Here is a 21,878-nt window from a genome sequence, read left to right as displayed (position 1 = left end):
CCTATTTTTTCCCCTCAAGTGAGACAGCTTGGATTTTTTTGCCAGTCTAAAGGCTCCAAAGTGCTTCAAATCTGCTCTTTTGGCATCAGATTCAGGCCACAAATGCGATTGAAATCTGATGTTATAGTAACATATTGTTACTATAACAATCTACAAGGTTAATATAGGTTGCTTCTCTTTCTTCCCCTCCATTTTTCTGCATTCTTTCGTGTCTCTAGTTATCATTACGTATATGTATTGTTGCATTTGAACAACTGTATTGTTGATAATAGAGGTAAATTATTGGTATTGTTCATTATCAATAGCGCTATTTCTATTGGTATTTGTATTGCTCCCTTTGTAGTGTAATAATGCTCATGGTCATTTCTGTATTATTATTTATTTCGCTAACTGCTTCTTTGCTAGCACTTTTACCATCATATTTGTACATATCGTACTTGCTGATGTTGCTCTATTGTTGTTGTTGTTGTTGTTATTGTTGTGTTTGCTGTTGTTGTTTTTGTCTCTCTGTCTAATCTTTTGTCCCCACAATTCCTTTTTTTCTCTTTCTATCCCCTCCTGCTCCGGCCCGGCTGCACCAAATGGTAATATAAATACATTTAATAAAGTCAAATACAATTAAGGCAACAAGAGAAGTATCCTACACTTCTCTTTTGTTAAGTAGATCTGAACAGCCGATGTGGGCATCTACATCAACTATATGATTTGCCTGAGAAGCTGGACAGGACAAAAAAAAAATAAATAAATCTGATGTTTTCAAACGTGACTTCAGTCTAAACGCAATGCGACCTGAATGTGACTTTTCCATCAGCTTTAGGCGAGCAAAGTCACTCGCGTGCCCCAGAACGACACAGCGGAAGTGGATATTACCTCACAACATCTGGTTTCGGTTTCTATTTAAGGGGACAGAATTTCCGGTGCATCACTTGTCAATAGTGTGGAAATAATAGGCTATATGTAATACATGAATATATATTTTGATTCTGAAGAAATAGCAATTGTTGAAAGACCGGAATCAACGCTGTGGCGTGTTTGCTTACACGTGCGTTGAAAATTGAAGCTCCCGTAGATCCACGCTGATGTCCGTGTCTCCTCTACATAACAGCCATAGAAAGATTACAACCCTCCCAAATATATTGCACTATATACTTCCATTCATACATCATATTACTTTAATTTACTTTCACGTAAACAAACACTCATTTTAAGGTGTTGCAACTTTTATTTTATTTTGTAGTAGTAGCGAATTCCTCCCGGTCAACTTCCTTTGTTTTCACTTTATTGCAGTGTGCATGCAAGTGACATCGTGGCCACATTGGGACCACATTAGGGCCTGTGTGCATTTACACTGGAGTCTGATAAAAATCACATTTGACTTGCAGTCAGCTGGGAAAAAAATCAGCCATAATTCAAAAATTAAAAAAATAAACAAACAAGCAAATAGAATGTTTTTTTATTGTTTGTGCTATAGCGCCATCTTTTGGACGAATTTGCTCACTGCAGGTTTTGCAGTGTCCTTCCATTTACTGCTTTCAACCGGAAGTAGAGGGTCGTTCAGTATCCTAGCCCTCCATAGCGTTCTACTCATATGGATTCTTTATTCGTAACTCCAAGCAAAGTTTGTACGTTTTACATTATAACTAAAACTGTTCATACTTACTAAACCGTCCCATGTGTGAAGTCTGTAGGAGCGTTTTCATGCATATTTGTACGTGCTATCATAATGTAACCACGCTAGCGTCATTAGCATTAGCTAATATGATAACACATTTCCGAGTGTCTGTGTTAGTATTATAAACTTCTGCATTCTTTTTGTATTGTTTCAGTTTCACAAATTTCTCAGTAAACTCACTAAGATGTCACCGTGGAGTTTAACTGATTGGAGAGCTGGCTTCCGCAGCTAGTGGGTCCATGACAATGACTTCTGTTTTGTTTTATCAGCCATTTTACTGCCGTGTGACAGGCACCGTTTGGAAACAATTAAGTAGTGTAAATAAACATTTACAAAATCTTTCTGTGTCGCAACGTATATATAAATAATAGTAATAATAATTAGCTTCATTGTCTCCGAGGAGAAATTTGTCTTGGACATCAAGGCACGTTTTACATACATACATTTATCTGCGGCTAATATATGGAAACATATTTATTTTCCCTAACATTTAGTGGGTGCGGCTTATATACCGGTGCACTTTATAGTCCGTAAAATAAGGTGATTGTTTATGTTTAACTTATCATTTATCTGGAGGCACAGATAACTTTTAGTTAACTTTTATGATTTCATAGAGGGAAAAATGCACTTCATTATTTGAACCCCAAAGTTCTCCAATAGAATGTTGTCTTTCTAAGGAACAGGACCTTTTTGCACTATTGTATTACTTTATTACTGTCAGGGAAAAATATAATTGTATTTATTCTATATTTGTCAATCAACAACAGATGTGACTCCACTTGTTTTGGTGTTGTTGCTAACGGCAACGCAGAATCGGCTTGGTTTTATTGGCCTCATTTATGCATGTTGTGCTGGACAGATCTTTTTTTTTTTTCAACGTATGAAATCATATTAACAAAGTTTGAGTTGCTTGTTGTCTATCAATTAAATAGTTGAAAAGTTGAAATATCAATAAATTCCATTATTTTTGGTTAATTGTTTACATGGGTCAGAATTATAATAGGAATTGTATTTGTACTTCAAATTGTAGTTAAGTTTAAAAAAATATCAGTTTTCATCCTCACCCCGACCATAGATTATCATATATTTTGTTAAGAGTGTCTACAAAAGTGTTATCTATTAAATGAATGCATTCTCTCAAAATCTCGTGTAAATACAGTATAAATACATAAATATCGGTTGTAAAAGTCTGGAAATTATTGGTTATAGGTTCAAATTTCCATTATCGTGCATTCCTGAGTAGGAGTTGGAGTTTGGCAGTGGTGATGTACCTGTGGCGGCAGGTAGCGGCGGTTGCTGGATGGGAACTCGTCAAAGGGCTGTGCGCGTACGTAGCAGCCTCGGAAGGGCTCCGTGGAGACGACATTGTTCAAGGGGGAGAAGGGCTCCTTCATGGGGGTGCAGATGGAGGGAGGCTCCTCACATACCTGCAGATGAAAAGAAAAATGCATTCATATTATTGAACTAAAATAGAAGCACAATAAATAATTTCCTTTTGACTCATTTGTGTTATGCCTGCTGTGACTTCCACTCTTAACCACCAGGGGGCAGACTGCACTTATGCCTGTCAGGGAGGCTGCACTGTTAAGGCCATTCAGAAGTGGAAGAACTCAGAGTTCCCAACCAGCATTCCCACAAACCTTCTTTAATTCTTTTAACACCAGCCTAAAAATTAACGAGACAGTGTAAATAAGCAAATCATTCCAAGAACATTGTTACGGCGTCGTCTTGCAAGGAAAAGAAGGCTCGCCATTGACAACAATCAAGCTGAAGTTTCTATAAATAGCACCTGGCCAATGCTGCAGACCGCATCAATATGCGCTTTTCAGGCACGTGCAAGGTACAGTTTAAAGGGGCTCTTATAAGAAAGTAGCTATTACGACGGTTATTTCATGATTCATGAATGTAAAGGTGCGGGGGGGAGGGAGAAATAATGAAGCTATAATAGGAGCCCATGTTATGTCACCAAACACCAGGGAGGCAAAATCCTATCAAAGATAGAACTCTGAGTGGATTCCTTTCATGGAACAGGAGAAAAATAAAATATGACCCATCAAAAAGGAAATCAAGTCGATTAGTCCATAGCAGATAGAAATAATCTGTTACAGGTTCAAGGGTCATTAGGATTTGCGAACATCTCAAACATTATTGTGATGCAGGATGTTAAGACAAAAGAGGGCAAACACTAGATCTACTACAAGGTAGTAACTAGCGCTGCTGGCTAACTCGACTTCACAGGTGCATATTCTATCTATTCTTTATCTGTCATATTCGTCTTCTCTTCAGACCGTTTTTGTTGAGGCTATGTAGAATATGTGTTGCTCATGTCACACATGTCAGAGGTGTTCAAACAAGTCCATACATTACACTGCATTTGTGGTTAAAATAATACAATCCTATAACTTTGGGTACTGACCAGCGCTTGCAGCTAAATGAAATGCTAGTGCATAGATTTTAGAATAGAATAGAAAGTACTTTATTGATCCCTGGGGGAAATTCAGCACCACAGTTCGCTCACAATAAACAATAAACACTTAGGTATTTTTTACATGTGAATAATATAAATACAGTCTATTATACAGCATTATTCACATGTGAATAATATAAATACAGTCTATTATACAGCATTATTCACATGTGAATAATATAAATACAGTCTATTATACAGCATTATTCACATGTGAATAATATAAATACAGTCTATTATACAGCGTTATTCACATGTGAATAATATAAATACAGTCTATTATACAGCATTATTCACATGTGAATAATATAAATACAGTCGATTATACAGCATTATTCACATGTGAATAATATAAATACAGTCTATTATACAGCATAATTCACATGTGAATAATATAAATACAGTCTATTATAAAGCATTATTCACATGTGAATAACATAAATACAGTCTATTATACAGCGTTATTCACATGTGAATAATATAAATACAGTCTATTATACAGCATTATTCACATGTGAATAATATAAATACAGTTGATTATACAGCATTATTCACATGTGAATAATATAAATACAGTCTATTATACAGCATAATTCACATGTGAATAATATAAATACAGTCTATTATACAGCATAATTCACATGTGAATAATATAAATACAGTCTATTATACAGCATAATTCACATGTGAATAATATAAATACAGTCTATTATACAGCATAATTCACATGTGAATAATATAAATACAGTCTATTATACAGCATAATTCACATGTGAATGATATAAATACAGTCTTTTACACAGCATAATTCACATGTGAATAATATAAATACTAGGAATGTCCGATAATGGCTTTTTGCCGATATCCGATATTCTGATTTTGTCCAACTCTTTAATTACGATAACGATATCAACCGATACCGATATATACAGTCGTGGAATTAACACATTATTATGCCTAATTTGGACAACCAGGTATGGTGAAGATAAGGTCCTTTTTTTTTTAAATTAATAAAATAAGATAAATAAATTAAAAACATTTTCTTGAATCAAAAAGAAAGTAAAACAATATAAAAACAGTTACATAGAAACTAGTAATTAATGAAAATGAGTAAAATTAACTGTTAAAGGTTAGTACTATTAGTGGACCAGCAGCACGCACAATCATGTGTGCTTACAGACTGTATCCCTTGCAGACTGTATTGATATATATTGATATATAATGTAGGAACCAGAATATTAATAACAGAAAGAAACAACCCTTTTGTGTGAATGAGTGTGAATGAGTGTAAATGGCGGAGGGAGGTTTTTTGGGTTGGTGCACTAATTGTAAGTGTATCTTGTGTTTTTTTATGTTGATTTAATAAAAAAATAAAATAAAATAAAAAATAAAATAAAAAAACGATACCGATAATTTCCGATATTACATTTTAAAGCATTTATCGGCCGATAATATCGGACATCTCTAATAAATACAGTATTTCTTTGAACATTCCGTGTTGAGGCTGCACCCTTTGAAATAAGTGTATACAAAAATACAAAGGGAAACGCAAAGTCAACCCCTTCAAAAACTGTAATTTGGTACTCACAATACTTGCTAATACTCGCATAATAAAAAGGGATTTATAAAAAAAGTAAACCCCAAGCTAGCTGTTTGAGGACATTTTGGTCACACAAAGTCAGGACAAACAGAGGTAAAAACAGTGTTTACCTGTGGACCATTTAACGGAATCTGTCCTAAGAGCTTAGACTGTTTTTCACTGTTGCACTGCTGTTTGTACTTGTATTATATTTATTTTTAAGATGTTATACAATGTTTGTCTTGGATTTTAACTGCATCTAACAGAGTAGCCACCTTTAAATTTGTCATGCTCTCATGTATTATGAAAATTAAGTGTTCCAATTTTATTCTATTCTAACATCTGGCATGACAACAGTTTACCATTAAGCTAACATCTGGCATGACAACAGTTTACCATCAAGCTAACATCTGGCATTACAACAGAAAACATCTTGCACGATGACAATTCAACATCAAGCTAACAGTTTGCATGACGACAGTTTACCATCAAACTAAAATCTCACATGACAACAGTTTACATCTTGCACAACGACAAGTAACATCAAGCTAAAATCTTCCATCTTCCACAGTTTACTATTGAGCTAACATCGTACCATCAAGCTAAGATCTTGCACAAAGACAATTCAGCATCAAGCTAAAGTCTTGAATGGCGACAGGTAGCCATCACGCTAACATCTCGCATGACAACAGTTTACCGTCACGCTAACATCTTGCATGACGATAGCTGACCATCAAGCTATTATCTTGCGTGACGACAGTTTTACCATCAGGCTAACGTTTTGAATGACGACAGTTGACCATCAAGCTAACATCTTGCATTACAACCGTTTACCAATAAGCTAACATTTTGCGTGACGACAGTTGACCAACAAGCTAACATTTTGCATGACGACAGTTGACCATCAAGCTAACATCTTGCATGATGAGAGTTTACCATCACACTAACATCTTGCATGACGACAGTTTAACATCAATCTAACATTTTGCATGACCACAGTTTACAAATAAGCTAACATCTTGCATGATGGCAGTTGACATCAAGCTAACCTTGCATGACAACAGTTTACCGTCATGCTAACATCTTGCATTACAGCAGTTTACCAGTAAGCTAACATTTTGCGCGACGATAGTTAACCAAAAAGCTAACATCTTGCATGACCACAGTTGACCAATGAGCTAACATTTTGCATGACGACAGTTTACCAATAAGCTAACATATTGCATGATGCAGTTGACATCAAGCTAACATCTTGCATTACAGCAGTTTACCAGTTAGCTAACATTTTGCGCGACGACAGTTAACCAAAAAGCTAACATCTTGCATGACCACAGTTGACCATCAAGCTAACATCTTGCATGACGACAGTTTACCATCAATCTAACATTTTGCATTACAACAGTTTACCAATAAGCTAACATTTTGCGCAACGATAGTTAACCAAAAAGCTAACATCTTGCATGACCACATTTGACCAATAAGCTAACATTTTGCATGACGACAGTTGACCATCAAGCTAACATCTTGCATGACGACAGTTTACCGTTACACTAACATCTTGCATGACGACAGCTGACCATCAAGCTATTATCTTGCGTGACGACAGTTTACCATCAGGCTAACGTTTTGAATGACGACAGTTGACCATCAAGCTAACATCTTGCATTACAACAGTTTACCAATAAGCTAACATTTGGCGTGACGACAGTTTACCAAAAAGCTAACATCTTGCATGACGACAGTTGACCAATAAGCTAACATTTTGCATGACAACAGTTTACAAATAAGCTAACATCGTGCATGATTTTTAAAAATTTTTTTTTATTAAAGTACCAATGATTGTCACACACACACTAGACATGGTGAAATTTGTCCTCTGCATTTGTCCCATCCCCTTGGGGAGCAGTGGGCAGCAGCGGCGCCGCGCCCGGGAATCATTTTGGTGATTTAACCCCCAACTCCAACCCTTTGTTGCTGAGTGCCAAGCAGAATGGCAGTTGACATCAAGCTAACCTCACATGACAACAGTTTACCATGACGCTAACATCTTGCATGACGATAGCTGACCATCAAGCTATTATTTTGCATGACGACGGTTTACCATCAGGGTAAGATTTTGAATGACGACAGTTGACCATCAAGCTATCATCTTGCATTACAACAGTTTACCAATAAGCTAACATTTTGCGCGACGACAGTTTACCATCAATCTAACATTTTGCATGACGACAGTTTACCAATAAGCTAACATCTTGCATTACAACAGTTTACCAATAAGCTAACATTTTGCACGACGACAGTTTACCAAAAAGCTAACTTCTTGCATGACGACAGTTGACCAATAAGCTAACATTTTGAATGACGACAGTTGACCATCAAGCTAACATCTTACATTACAACAGTTTACCAATAAAGTAACATTTTGCGTGACGACAGTTTACCAAAAAGCTAACATCTTGCATGACGACAGTTGACCAATAAGCTAACATTTTGCATGACGACAGTTTACCAATAAGCCAACATCTTGCAAGATGGCAGTTGACATCAAGCTAACATCTTGCATGACGAGAGCTTACCAATAAGCTAACATTTTGCATGGCAACAGTTTACCGATTAGCTAACATCTTGCATGACGACAGTATACCATCACGCTAACATCTTGCATGACAGTTTGACAGTTTGCCATCAAAGTTTTTGTGCAACTTTTGAGACATATTTTTCAGTTTACAAACTGCATTTTTTTGTTCTTGCCCTATGCTTATATAAGCCCTCCCAAAGTTGCTGCGCTCTTCACACGCATGCACACCTTCATAGCGTCCTAGATCACCCCCATCCTCTTTCTACCGCTCGGACCTCATCAAGGCAGGGTTAGTCGTCCACTCTCTTCCCCTCTCAGTGGCGTGTGGGGGAGGATGTGGCTCTGGTTAGTCAGTAGTGCCATGTGTAAAGGAGCCTATGCCAGTGTGCTTTAATGCACAGCGGAAATCTGGTTTGCTCCCAGCTGCTGCAACAGTAATTACTGTCCTGTGGTTGCTAAGAGATGCTTCCTTTGACTTCTTTTTTCCCCCATTTTCTTTTTTTTTTCTTCTTCTACTTGCACCCCCCCACCCCCCAACCCCCCCTGTCCCCGTCCCCTCCGTCTTCCCCTTGAGCTGCACACATGGTGCATGTATGGTGTGATTTTGCTCCCGCTAAACATACCAAAGTGTCTGCAGGGGAACGTGAGAAGGAGAAGACAGTGGAAGGAAGGGAGAGAAAGAGCAGAACAGGAAAAGTAGGTGTGTATGTGTGTGTGTGCATGTAAAACAAGAAAGAAAATGTGTGTGAGAGAGAGAGAAAGAGAGAGAGAGAGAGAGAGAGAGAGAGAGAGAGCGAGAGAGAGAGAGAGAGAGAGAGAGGGAGAGAGAGACAGAGAGAGAGAGAGAGAGAGAGAGAGAGGCCAAAGAGTCTGCAGAGATAATGTCATAAACCAGCTCCAGCTGGAGAAATGCAGCAGAGAACTTAAAAAGCCAGATGACAGCTGTGTGTGTGTGTGTTTGTGTGTGTGTGTGTGTGTGTGTTCTGGCAATGCTTACTTAATGGGGACATCGCTCTGTTAACACAGTCACCTTTAGGGGACCTCTGACGGTATGGGGACAAAAAAACAGGTCCCCAAAAGGGAAACCTTTTTAAATGATAGTCAGATCCATTCTGAAGATGCCTAAGTGATTTAAAGCATGTTTACTGGTTAGTTTGAGTGTGAGACATTTGCACAGCAGCCCTGTTAGGACACTGTTAGGATGACATTTTCATACAGCATGATTATAAAACATTATTACCTTGAAGTATGATTCACATTCCGAATTTTCCATCCTTCTATATATGGTAGTTGGAGTTGCAGACAACTTCATTACTGCTAAATAGCAGTTTTCAGTAAAGTCACAGAAGAAGCAGGATTTGCTTTAACATTTAAGAGGACAGCTGTAGCGCTGTATTCTGAGGATCATGTCATATTTAATTTGAACTTCTTTTTTTTTTAAATGGTCCTCAGTAGTCACGTACAAATTTGTGTGAATTATGCAAAATTATTACCATATTAATTCTTTTTCCCCAGGGTCCCCAGTAAGAATGATCAGCACATTACTTCATCAATCCAGAGATTTAAAGACGTGTATGAGCTAACTGGGTAATGGCCATTTTACCTAATTTTTTTTTATGCCTCCACAACCTGTAGAAAGGGTGGTCCCCACAAGTGATGATCAAAAACTTGGTCCCCATTCCAAATGATAACCAGTATGTGTGTGTGTGTGTGTGTGTGTGTGTGTGTGTGTGTGTGTGTGTGTGTGTGTGTGTGTGTGTGTGTGTGTGTGTGTGTGTGTGTAAGAAGACGACGGAGCAAAAGGGTGGCTAGGTGGAGGGGGCGGGGACTAGAGAGAGGGAGGGGGAGTCAAAATGGGAAACAGATTTGGGCTTCCTTTTTGAAGCCCCCACCGCCACCCCCATTCAAAGGCATGTGTGGGCAATCTGGAGCTGATCTTACCCCAGAGATGAGGTTGTGGCTGGAGGGGGGAATGGTGGAGGGAAGCACCAGGGAACGTCCGTGCATTTTCCTCGTGAATGTGGCGGCAGGACAGAGAATGGTCAACATAGCACTTGGCAACTGTAACGTTTCTGGACTAAAGCCCTTAAAAATCCGAGGGTTATTTACTGCCATTCTGTTTGTTTGTTTTTAAGACAGTTTTGCTATGGTGAATCTTTTTTGAGTTGTCTAAATGAGCCTTAACCTGCAGAGCTGCACACACAAAAATGTCCCACTTTTAACCCACAATTATCTTAAAGCAGCACTAAGTACATTTTCAACCTTCATAAAATATTTTCATAACTTTTGAGACACTACATGGACTTACAACTAGTTGAATGACACCTCTGTCATGGCCTGATGGGGTCTGTATTGCTTTCCCTGGCACTTAACAACTTTCAGGAGGGTGGCAGGAACCCTTACAAGCAAAAAACTACTAATGTGCTGACTTGCTTTACGGCACTCCCCATTTCCCCATTCATAAATAGGATGGAAGTCAATACAAACGCCTGCGTGCAAGCATTTCATTTGTACTGGGGAGTCGAAATTTCCGAGTTCCTAAATGGAATTTTAAGTGGAACACCCCTCGAGGTCGGATTTCCCATTCGGAAAGTCGGAGCATTCTCACCACCCCCGTGTGTGTGTCAAAGATGGCTGCCCTGGATGTAATCAAAGATGGCTGCCCTGGATGTAATTAATGATATTTGCTTCTATAATATCCACTATAAGCACTTCTGATGAGTTTTTCTCACAGTAAAGCAGCCATATACAATGTATTGCTGTACGTTTATATATGGTAACGTCACTGTAGTGTAAACCAGTGGTCCCCAACCTTTTTGTAGCTGCGGACCGGTCAACGCTTGAAAATTTGTCCCACGGACCGGTGGGGGGAGGGGGGGGGGGGGTTGTATTTAAAAAAAATAAAAAATAAAAAAATTTCCATAAAGAAATACAATCATGTGTGCTTACAGACTGTATACCTGCAGACTGTATTGATCTATATTGATATATAATGTATATATTGTGTTTTTTATGTAGATTTAATTTAAAAAAAAAAAAAAAAAAGTTTTTTAATTTTTTAAATTTTTTTTAATTTCTTGTGCGGTCCGCGGGCCGGTACCGGGTTGGGGACCACTAGTGTAAACTACATTTATTTCATGTGGTATATAGGCTGTACGTCGTTAGCAATAGTGTCTGTGTTTTTTCTTCATCCACCGTGTTTGAAGGTTGCAGAAAGAGTGCATATTTTCCCATAATTAGTTTGTATTCAGACAAGGCAAGCGCAAAAATTGCTTTTGTGGATGCGGCTATCTTGATTTCCGACATTGTACCTGAAACGCTCTTACGCCATTCCCAACTCGGACTTCCCACTTCCTAAGTCAGGGGTCGGCAACCTTTATCACTCAAAGAGCCATTTTGACGAGTTTCACTAATTAAAGAAAACAATGGTAGCCACAAACTCTTTTGAAATTTAAAATGAAATAACACTGCATACAAAGCTTTTTTTTGCTTTGTGCTATGTTTTAACCAGGGGTCTCAGACACACGCCCCGGCCCGCACCTTAATAATGTTAATGCGGCCCGCAAGTTTTATATGAATGGCGCTTGACAGCGCCATACTTGACAACCCTCCCAATTTTTTCGGGAGACACCCGACATTCACGGCGTGATGACACTGCCTTTAGCGCCCTCTACAGACTGCTCGGACAGCGTACCTGCTCGGCATCATGTTGAATGCAGCTTCTGCTTGTACACGTAAGTGACAGCAAGGCATACTTGGTCAACAGCCACACAGCTTACACTGACCGTATAAAACAACTTTAACACTGTTACGTTACAAATATGCGCCACACTGTGAACCCACACCAAAAAAGAATGACAAACACATTTCTGGAGAATATCCGCACCGTAACACAACATAAACACAACAGAACGAATACCCAGAATCCCATGCAGCCCTAACTCTTCCGGTCTACATTATACACCCCCGCTACCACCAAACCCGCCCACCTAAACCGACGCACGGAGGGGGGTGGGGACGGGGGTAGATGTGTGACAGCAAGGCATACTTGTTCCACAGCTATACAGGTTACACTGACGGTTGCGATATAAACAACTTTAACACTCTTAATAATATACACCACACTGTGAACCCACCCCAAACAAGAATGACAAACTCATTTCGGGAGAACATCCGCACCGTAACACAACATAAACACAACAGAACAAATACCCAGAATCCCATGCATCCCTAACTCTTCCGGGCTACATTATACACCCCCGCTACCACCAAACCCCGCCCCCCCCAACCCTACCTCCCGGGGGTGTATAATGTAGCCCGGAAGACTTGTTATTGTTGTTAGGGTGAAAATCAGCAGGCATTCGAGAGAAAAGTAGACTTAAAATTCGGGGATCTCCCGGTAAAATCGGGAGGGTTAGCAAGTATGACGCTGTCAAGCGCCATTCATATTAAACTCGTGGTCCGCACTAACATTAAATTTTCATATTAAGATGCGGGCTGCGTGTTTGAAACCCCTGGTTATAAAAATGGGACCCATAACCTCCCTGGTTGGCACTCAGCAACAAAGGGTTGGAGTTGGGGGTTAAATCACCGAAAATGATTCCCGGGCGCGGCGCCGCTGCTGCCCACTGCTCCCCAAGGGGATGGGACAAATGCAGAGGACACATTTCGCCACATCTAGTGTGTGTGTGACAATCATTGGTACTTTAATCTTTAATCTTTATACATAGCACAAAGCAAAAAAAAACTTTGTATGCAGTGTCATTTCATTTTAAATTTCAAAAGAGTTTTGTGGCTCCCATTGTCTTCTTTAATTTGTGAAACTGGTCAAAATGGCTCTTTGAGTGGTAAAGGTTGCCGACCCCTGCCCTAGCTGACCTCCCCGTTAGGGTTAGGTATCGAGTATCGAGTATCGATTTGAACCGGGACTAACTTTCCGATTCTCCCGGTATCGTTCAAAAGCTTAAATTTCGATTCCTATTTTCGATACCCAGTCCGCCGACCGGAAAAAAAAAAAAAAAAAAGTCAGCCGAACCGGAAGAAGAAGCCGTTGAGCACCAACGAAGAAGCGCCCACCGCCGGAAGTGTTAGCATAGCCGAGCGAGTCAGTCAAGCTCAAGCATGGATAGTGGGCGTCGGCGGTCGAAAGTGTGGCTTTACTTTACAAAAAAAAAATGAAATAACCGCGAAATAACAGAGCTCCATGTCCATCAAGAAACGAGTGGAGAGAGAGCTCCAGATGTACCAGGACGTTCCACCGATACTTATGTCTGACGACCCTGCTGCATGGTGGTGGTCCGGTGGAACCAACAAAAGACTTATCCTTTGCTGTCAGATCTAGCTTTCTCCTATTTATGCGTTCAAGCTTCTTCCACACCCAGCGAACGTGTATTTTCCACAGCAGGAGACACTATCTGTCCAGAACGCTCACGCATACTGCCTGAGAAGGCGGATATGGTCATTTTCCTAAACAAGAACTGTCTCTGATTTTATACTGTACCTGCTGCTAATCTGGACTGGGTTTTGCAAGTTGTTTCTTATTGTTTATTTGCTTTTCTGCACCAGGTTAGCCCATCAGTGGGAGCACGGTAACATTTTTAAGTACCTGCAGCATCATACACTTGTGTGTGTAAATGTGTTTTCATGAGGTTTTCAAAAATAAAGCTCTCTTGAGGAAAGTGTACCCCTGGGAAAATGTATTCATAATTTATAATATTTATATTCAAGTTCATAGATTTGATATTCATATTCTAGTTGAAAACAGCCCTGTAAGGAATTTATAGTAAAGTTCATAAAAAGTTAATAGAATTAAAATTGATGGAGAATGTCAGACTATTTCATTCAGAAAGACTGTAGGTTAGCTAGCTCATTTAAAATATCCTAAACTTTTTTTTGACCCTGCCTCTTAAAAGAATCGGAATCGAGAATCGTCAGGAACCGGAATCGGAATCGGAATCGGAATCGTTCGAATTCAAACGATACCCAACCCTACTCCCCGTGGTCTGGACTGTCACATTATTAACCATATCCACTCGCCATCCATTGCACCGGTCATCTGGGGAAGGGTCCCCACATCTGCGGTCCCTTCCAGGAGTTCACATTGTTCACATTGGGTTGAGTTCTTTCTTGCACTGATGTGGGATCAGATCAGAGGATGTCGCCTTCTCCCTTTAAATATTCACATTTGGTCTGTGATTTCATTCACACCAGTTTGGCTCCAAAAATATGTCTTATTGCGTACAAATAGTCGTAAATATAACCACAGCTAACAATAACATGACTTGTTGGAAATGATGAGTCACCGTGGTTAATTTTAAAACGGCGATTAATATGATTCACCTTAAAATTGGAATGCATTTTCTAAAACAGAGAGGTCATAGGATGCTGTTCCACTAAAACTACTTAGTAACGGCCTTAGGTGTGTTTTTCAACTAATATATAGCTCTATTCATCCATTTTTTAGTGCTTGTCCCTATCAGGGTCGCGGGGGGTGCTGGAACCTATCCCAGCTGCATTCGGGCGGAAGGCCTTGGACAAGTCGCCACCTCATCGCAGGGCCAACACAGATAGACAGACAACATTCACACTCACATTCACACACTAGGGCCAATTTAGTGTTGCCAATCCACCTATCCCCAGGTGCATGTCTTTGGAGGTGGGAGGACGCCAGAGTACCTGGAAGGAACCCACGCAGTCACGGGGAAGACATGCAAACTATTTATCTGTGACACTAAAATGAAAAAGTGCAATAGTAATTGTTTATGTTTTCGTTCAGTGATGCTAAGCTAATACTTATTTCCAGGGATTGCTTTTGCATTGTCTGAGTCTTGTTAGCGTCAAAAGAAATAAAAGTACTTGGCTCAAGCCCAGTGTAGCCTTTAAAAGAACTATTCGTCCACTTCTTTGCCAAGCTGAACATCTGAAGTTTCATACCGCTCTTGTATCTCATCCAACGAGATGTGCCCTGAATGTTCGGAACTTTAAACTTGCTCCAAAGTATTTTATGGAACATTAGTCAACAGTTTGAAGCCATAAAGCCAACAAAATCTCTGTGAACTATGGCAATATATAACTTCCTGTTCTAAAGGCCTACGTTAGATGCAGAAGTTTGGTGCAAGCAACAGCCTTGGCACGGCGAAGTTGTACGGAGCAAGTCATTTGTGCATATAAAGTACGTGCTGTGCGGGTCTGAGCAAGAGGAAGAACACGTTGTGGACAGGAAGTGGGCTGAGGTGGCTGTCTTTAACGCACGTGCATGGATGGAGTGCTTGACAATGCAAGTCTACTGGACCTGTTGATGCTATTTTCCCCTCATGCATGGCTATGCACACTGTATGCATCATCATGTCTTCATGAGGGCTTGTGTTGCTATTTACTAGCTCACTTCTCTTTCTCTGCAACCCAGGTCTCCGACCACAACATTCGGATGCCAAATCACCATGGTGACACTCTCGGTGGCTCACGCGCTGAACCTTGTGAACACCCCACTTCTAGTCCCCCTCCTTCTTTCTCTTTTGCAGCCCCCCCCCCCTTCTCCTCTCCACCACCACCACCGTGCTGCCTAGCAACAGCGGTGCTATTGGATTTCCTGTGTGTTCAGGCTGATCCCTCTCTAAAGAGGAACTTTGCCACAGGAACAGGAACGCTGCTCCCTTCCTCAACCCTCTTTTGGATACTTTGTGGGGTGGGGAGTGTGTTGGGGAGAGTCAAGAGCATTGTACACTGGTGATGAATATGCAGCTAAGATCTAATAAGACGTGGGAGGTAGAGTAGGATGTCAAAAACACCAGACTGCATACAGTGGAATGTGAAATCGAACAAAAACAAAACTCAGCAGCGTCACGACATCGCGTAAAGTCAGCGAGCGTGTCGTCTGAGATCTCTAAAAAGACGAATGACACGTTTAAAGTCGATTAAAAGAATATACTACAATTACGTCAACTCATCACATTCAATCAAAGTTTAGAATTTCTTTAGGTGGTTAACTTATTTTTACACATGTGTGAGCTAGCAGCTACACAACAGCTAAGCACACAAGCATACGACATAGACATATGTAGTAAGTGTTTGTATTTGAACAATATTGCTCACCTGCACTACCTTCCTGTGCAGTTCAGATGTGACTTTAAGGTTTTACTACTTACGTATAAAATACTAAACGTTCTAGCTCCATCATATCTTGCTGATTGTATTGTACCATATGTCCTGGCCAGAAATCTGTGTTCAAAAAACTCCGTCTTACTAGTGATTCCCAGAGCCCAAAAAAGTCTGGGCTTTAGAGCGTTTTCTATTCTGGCTCCAGTACTCTGGAATGCCCTACCGGTAACAGTTAGAGATGCTACCTCAGTAGAAGCATTTAAGTCCCATCTTAAAACTCATTTGTTTACTCTCTTTTTAGACTGGTTGGTCTGCTGTCTCTCTTTTCTGCTCTGCCCCCCTCTCCTGCGTGGAGTGGTTATCAGGCAGTGGCGTGCAGTCACTAGAGGCATCATGGAAAGAAAAAAAATGTAAAAAGAAAAAAATTTTTATTAAATTGTTATATGTATCCAGTGATTATACTAAAGTTATTTTCACATTTGCCGTTCAAATACTGAGAAGAGACGGTGCGGTGATCAGCAGCCAGTTGAGGCACGTCACTGATTTGTGCCTCAACATGGATTGTGCACAATGACTCGGCTAACTGCTGAGCTGCTGTGCAGTGAGACTGTATTGCTATATGAATTATATCAGCTAACTAAACTATGACATAGTTTAGTTAGCTGAGGTGTATAATGTACAGTGTATTTTGTCAAAAACTGTATGTGTGGAACGTATTTCTTGTGCTGAGCATTCATAAATCTGCTGCAAAAGACGTACTGGTTGAGGCTCGCAGTAATCCGGCCTCCTGGTGGTAGAGGGCGGTAGTGATCCCAGAGATTATTCCTCGGCCGCAGAAGAAAAAAAAAAAAGAGAAAAAAAAGTTTGCAAGCGATTTATTTCCTCTCGCCTGGACTTTTATTAAAAACATGGAGGATTACATATGTAAAATAAAACAGTTTTCTAAACTGGACTTTCAATCGAAGCAGGAGGTAATAATTTAAGGTAGAGATAAAAGGTTTGCTTTTGACTTCGGGACAGAAGACCCGTTCTTTTCAAACGGCGTGGTACACACGCAAGGGCTGGCTGTGTGGATGTCCAGCAAGAAAGGTAAGACCAAAATAATGTTTTTTTTATTAAATGTGCTTTTTTGTGTGCTACAGTTGTGTAAAGAATGCTGGTATGAGCTTTTAAACATAACCCGTTAACTGCTGCCAATCACATGGTGAATAAGATACTATTTAGGGTTCATATGTTTGTAAATCTGACTGTGATGATGCAGTGCCTCACCAGACATTAACCTCACCGCACGCCACTGTTATCAGGTGACCACAGATCAGCCTCCACAGAGGACGCGCTAGTTGTTCCAAGTCGAGACCCAGGATTGACCACTCTTCTTAGCATCAGTTGGTGACGTCTCTGCGCTGCTGACTCGTCTCCATTCAAGATGATCTCCTACTGGCCTCCCTTGCGCATGAAGTCGGGACCCGGGCTGGACAACTCCTTATGCATCAGTCGGTGACGTCTCTGCGCCCCGACATGTCTACATGCACGAGGATCCCCTGCTGGCCCCACCATAGACTGGACTCTCAAATAATTAACCGCATCCACTCGACAACCATTACACCGGTCACCCAGAGGGTGGGGGCAGCCCCTTCACCAAGTTTTCTCGCGGTTCCCATTGGGTTGAATTTTTTCTTGCCCTGATGTGGGATCTGAGCCGAGGATGTCATTGTGGCTTGTGCAGCCCTTTGAGATATCTGTGATTAAGGGCTATATAAGTAAACTTTGATTGATTGATTGATTGATTGATTTATTGATTCAAGCTTGTGAACACCCGATAATAATACACAGAACTCTTGTAAACTAAATTACCAATATTAGCGGATGGAATCTTTGGGCACCTCACGATTTGATTATGATTCAGGAGCTACGATGTGATTATAGATTATTGATGCAGCTTTAATTATTATATTATAAATATATTATTACATTCATATAATAATAACACATATATAAGACTTTATTCGGATGTTGACGTACGGAGTAATATATATATTTTCGGTTTTTGGGTGTGATTGCGCACGGCATAGATATACTGTGTGCATACAGTATAGAAGACTACATACAGTATGTAAGCACAATAGCAGCCTGGGAAGCAACAATTTTCCCCCCGTCGCCATAAGCGCGCAGCTGACAGAAGTGTGTGGAATCTACCCAGTCATATCCATGTTGTTACACTCTGTTGATACTATTCTCCTTCTTGACATTTTTATTAATCTACTATCTAATTCCCTTTTCATAGCTTGTAACTCTCTGCTGTAGACATGTTTCCAGTTAGAAAGTGTACGACGCACCTATTCTTGTCACATTCAAACTAGCTTAGCAGTTAGCGTGACTTCTCTTCTCCTCCTTCACGTCTCTCTGTGCTGGATGGACCTTTTAGAACCATCTGAATTACTTTATTCAACAAACTTAAATCATCCATATATGGATGTTTGTTCATCGATTCAGAATCGCTCACGTCCCAATTGTGATGCATCTAACAATTGATCATTTCCCCCACACTTACACTCTAAAATAATGCTGTCACACAGGTTCACTACAAACGCACATAAATGATATGTAATAAATCAGCAGGACTGTAATAGGAAATCACTCACTGGTATTCCGTTTTCAGGAGCATCCCCTTCACCAAATGGCTTGCGGCCTGGAAAAAAAGAAAAAAAAACACAAGATTATTGGAATGATTTTCCAAAACAATTGCACAAACATGCAACTAACTGGGGACATTTGCTTTTAAGCCACTTCATCAGTATTATGATGAGGATTGAAACTGTTTTTTAATCAAGACATTCTGACTGTGGAAGGATGACGCACACGACTTATTTAAGTGAGGCTTAAACAAACAGATCGAGTCTCGTCGAGTCAGAATTGAGAGACGAGACTTGTGCTTCCCTCCCTCCGTCGCCTAAATGGGGAAACGAAAGCTGCTTTGTGTCAGTGGGGCGCACGGAAGTTCATGAAATATGCATGCCGAGAATCATGTAACCCGACCTTGGCTAAAACCACGCCATGTGCCAGTCCCACATCCAAAAAAACATCAACAAAAAACACACACACGTCATACACTTAGATGGCTTTTCTGGTTTCTGGTTATCTGGGTGACCGCGTTTGGGCGTTTTCATTCTGGCTGGGACGATGATGGAGAGCTATGCGTGTGGTGCGTTTTTAACTTTTTAAACTAACTGAAAGTGTTTTGACAAATTTTACAAGTGAACACATTCCCAACTTCTGTATTTGACTTCTCTTCTGGGTGTGTGCAACTATGGGGTTGAAATTAGCTGTTAAAGTGCGACTAATCAATTTCCCTTAAGCCACGGGTTTTTAGCCTTTTTGACCTCGGGGCCTAACTTTTCAATGAGAGAGGGAACCAGAGCCCACACAAATATGAACACTGAATTAGTAATCTTACTTTTAAGTTCGTTCATATTCAATAATTAAAGTTTAACAGGTTAAACCTCAAATGATATGAAACCATTTGTTAATCACAAAGATTATTATCAAGGCTTAGGCTGACTACAAAAATATAAATGAATCAAATATGGTATGGTATGGTAAATATACTGCATTTAATGGGACTCAAAAACTGACAAAAAATATTTGTACACACAAATACGCAGTGCTAAAATAATTCTGAATATATTAATAATGGATAACAATATTTACAATATAAACTGGCAATAAAATTAAAGGGCAAATTAAAATACAGTTTCACCAATTTAGTCATCATTTTTGCACTTCAAAAACTTCTTTGTTTGTTTGATATTGTCATTACAGCCACAAGTGGTGGAAAAGTGTATTATAACTGAGTACCGCTGCGGCCCATACGAATTACAGCTGACAACCAAATATTTTTTGTTGGCCCTCTCGGGAGCGCTCGTAGCCCAACAATGGGCCCCAGCTCTATGATTAAGAAACACTGTCTTAAGCAATATATTCCTTCTTAGACTAATCAATGTATTTTCCTCACAGCAACCTTAAACCAGACGATTTAAAAATAACTAAATCACATTTCTCCTCTTGCTTGGGCATACTTTTTGTCGCTCAGGAGCTTCTGTAGCTTGCGCCATCTTCTTACTTCCTTACCGGCACTGTGGAGCACACCTAGCAAAACATGGCTAATGCGAACGCTAACGAGAGCGACACCCTTGCTCCCAAAAAAAGAAAAGTATTGTCAGTACTTTGGTTTTGCTGCAACAGGTGTGGAACAAATGTCGAGTGCAGGAAATACAACCGTTTACGAGGCAACCAAGACTGCAATAACAAATAAACTGCGGGCTAAAAATCAGCTTACTGTGGGGGAATCGTTTGCACCTGGTATATACAGTATGAGGATACCATGTATGCTGAGAAAGAAGCACAGTGGAGAATGATCACTAAAGCAGTTGCGCTGCACACCGCTAAGATGTGTGAATTAAAAAGCCTGCATTTATCCACTTACTGAAACTATAGTCCTCTCAATGTTTACTTGATTATTTATTTCCATTAGGGCTGGGCGATATGGATCACAATAGATATCAAAGGCTGCTTGGGATGGGAATGGAAAACCAGTTCTGAACAAGAACACGGTTCTCTTATCCATCCCTCCGGGTGGGGGTGACGTCATTACGCATTGTGTGTTGTGACGTCAGATCTCAAAATGGTGGAGCCGGGCGCAACAAACGCTCTAAAGTTGACTACATTTTACAAGAAAAGACTGCAACATCGCTGTTTGTAATAATTATAAGGCTGCTAGTTCATCAAGAGGAGAGCAATACGCTGAAACATTTGAACACACAGCATGCATTAACTATAAATGAAAGTCATGTTTTTAACCGCTCCTATCTAATCCCAGCAGCAGTAACACTAGCGTGTCATCTGAATACAACAGGTACTAACTAACACTTCCTATCATGTGAGCGCTATTATTTGTTCAATTGAAATGAATGCCTTCTCATTTGGATGAACATGACGAAAAACAGATTCTGACTGGTTCCGAGGCGGGCAGCTCCAGTTCACGTCTGCCGCTAGACAAATGTCCCCAAGCAGCGACTAAGTTTGTGGTCAAAAGTTTGCATTTTCAGTAGGTGATTGTTAAATTGTAGTCAGAGAAAAGTTGCATGTTTTCCTGCAAGCAGACTTCCTCTCAGTCATTATATTATACAGGTGAAACTCATAAAATTAGAATATGGTGTAAAAGTCCATTTATGTCAGCAATTAACTTCAAATGTGAAACTAATCTGTAATATCGCCTTACTACATGCAAAGTGAGATATGTCAAGCCTTTATTTGTTATAATTTTAATCATTATGGCCTACAGTTTTTTAAATCTTACAATTTCTAAGATTTTCAATTCAAAGTTTTCATAAACTGTAAACCATAATCATCAAAATTATGAAATTATGAAGTGAATTATATTTATATAGCGCTTTTCTCTAGTGACTCAAAGCACTTTACATTGTGA

General features: G+C 39.9%; 1 protein-coding gene across 1 annotated transcript in view; it reads right to left on the bottom strand.

Annotated features, from left to right (window-relative positions):
- spred1 (sprouty related EVH1 domain containing 1) overlaps positions 1 to 21,878 on the bottom strand; it is an 85,390-nt gene that overhangs the window by 4,168 nt on the left and 59,344 nt on the right. The window contains exons 4-5 of the mRNA XM_062041440.1: positions 19,036 to 19,082; positions 2,944 to 3,099 (exon numbers count right to left, since the gene is read on the bottom strand). Coding sequence (XP_061897424.1) covers positions 2,944 to 3,099; positions 19,036 to 19,082 — 203 coding nt within the window. The remainder of the gene's footprint in view (positions 1 to 2,943; positions 3,100 to 19,035; positions 19,083 to 21,878) is intronic.

This window comes from Entelurus aequoreus, linkage group LG03, assembly GCF_033978785.1.
Source record: "Entelurus aequoreus isolate RoL-2023_Sb linkage group LG03, RoL_Eaeq_v1.1, whole genome shotgun sequence".
In the NCBI taxonomy this organism is placed as follows: domain Eukaryota; kingdom Metazoa; phylum Chordata; class Actinopteri; order Syngnathiformes; family Syngnathidae; genus Entelurus; species Entelurus aequoreus.
This window is presented reverse-complemented; position numbering and strand designations above follow the sequence as displayed.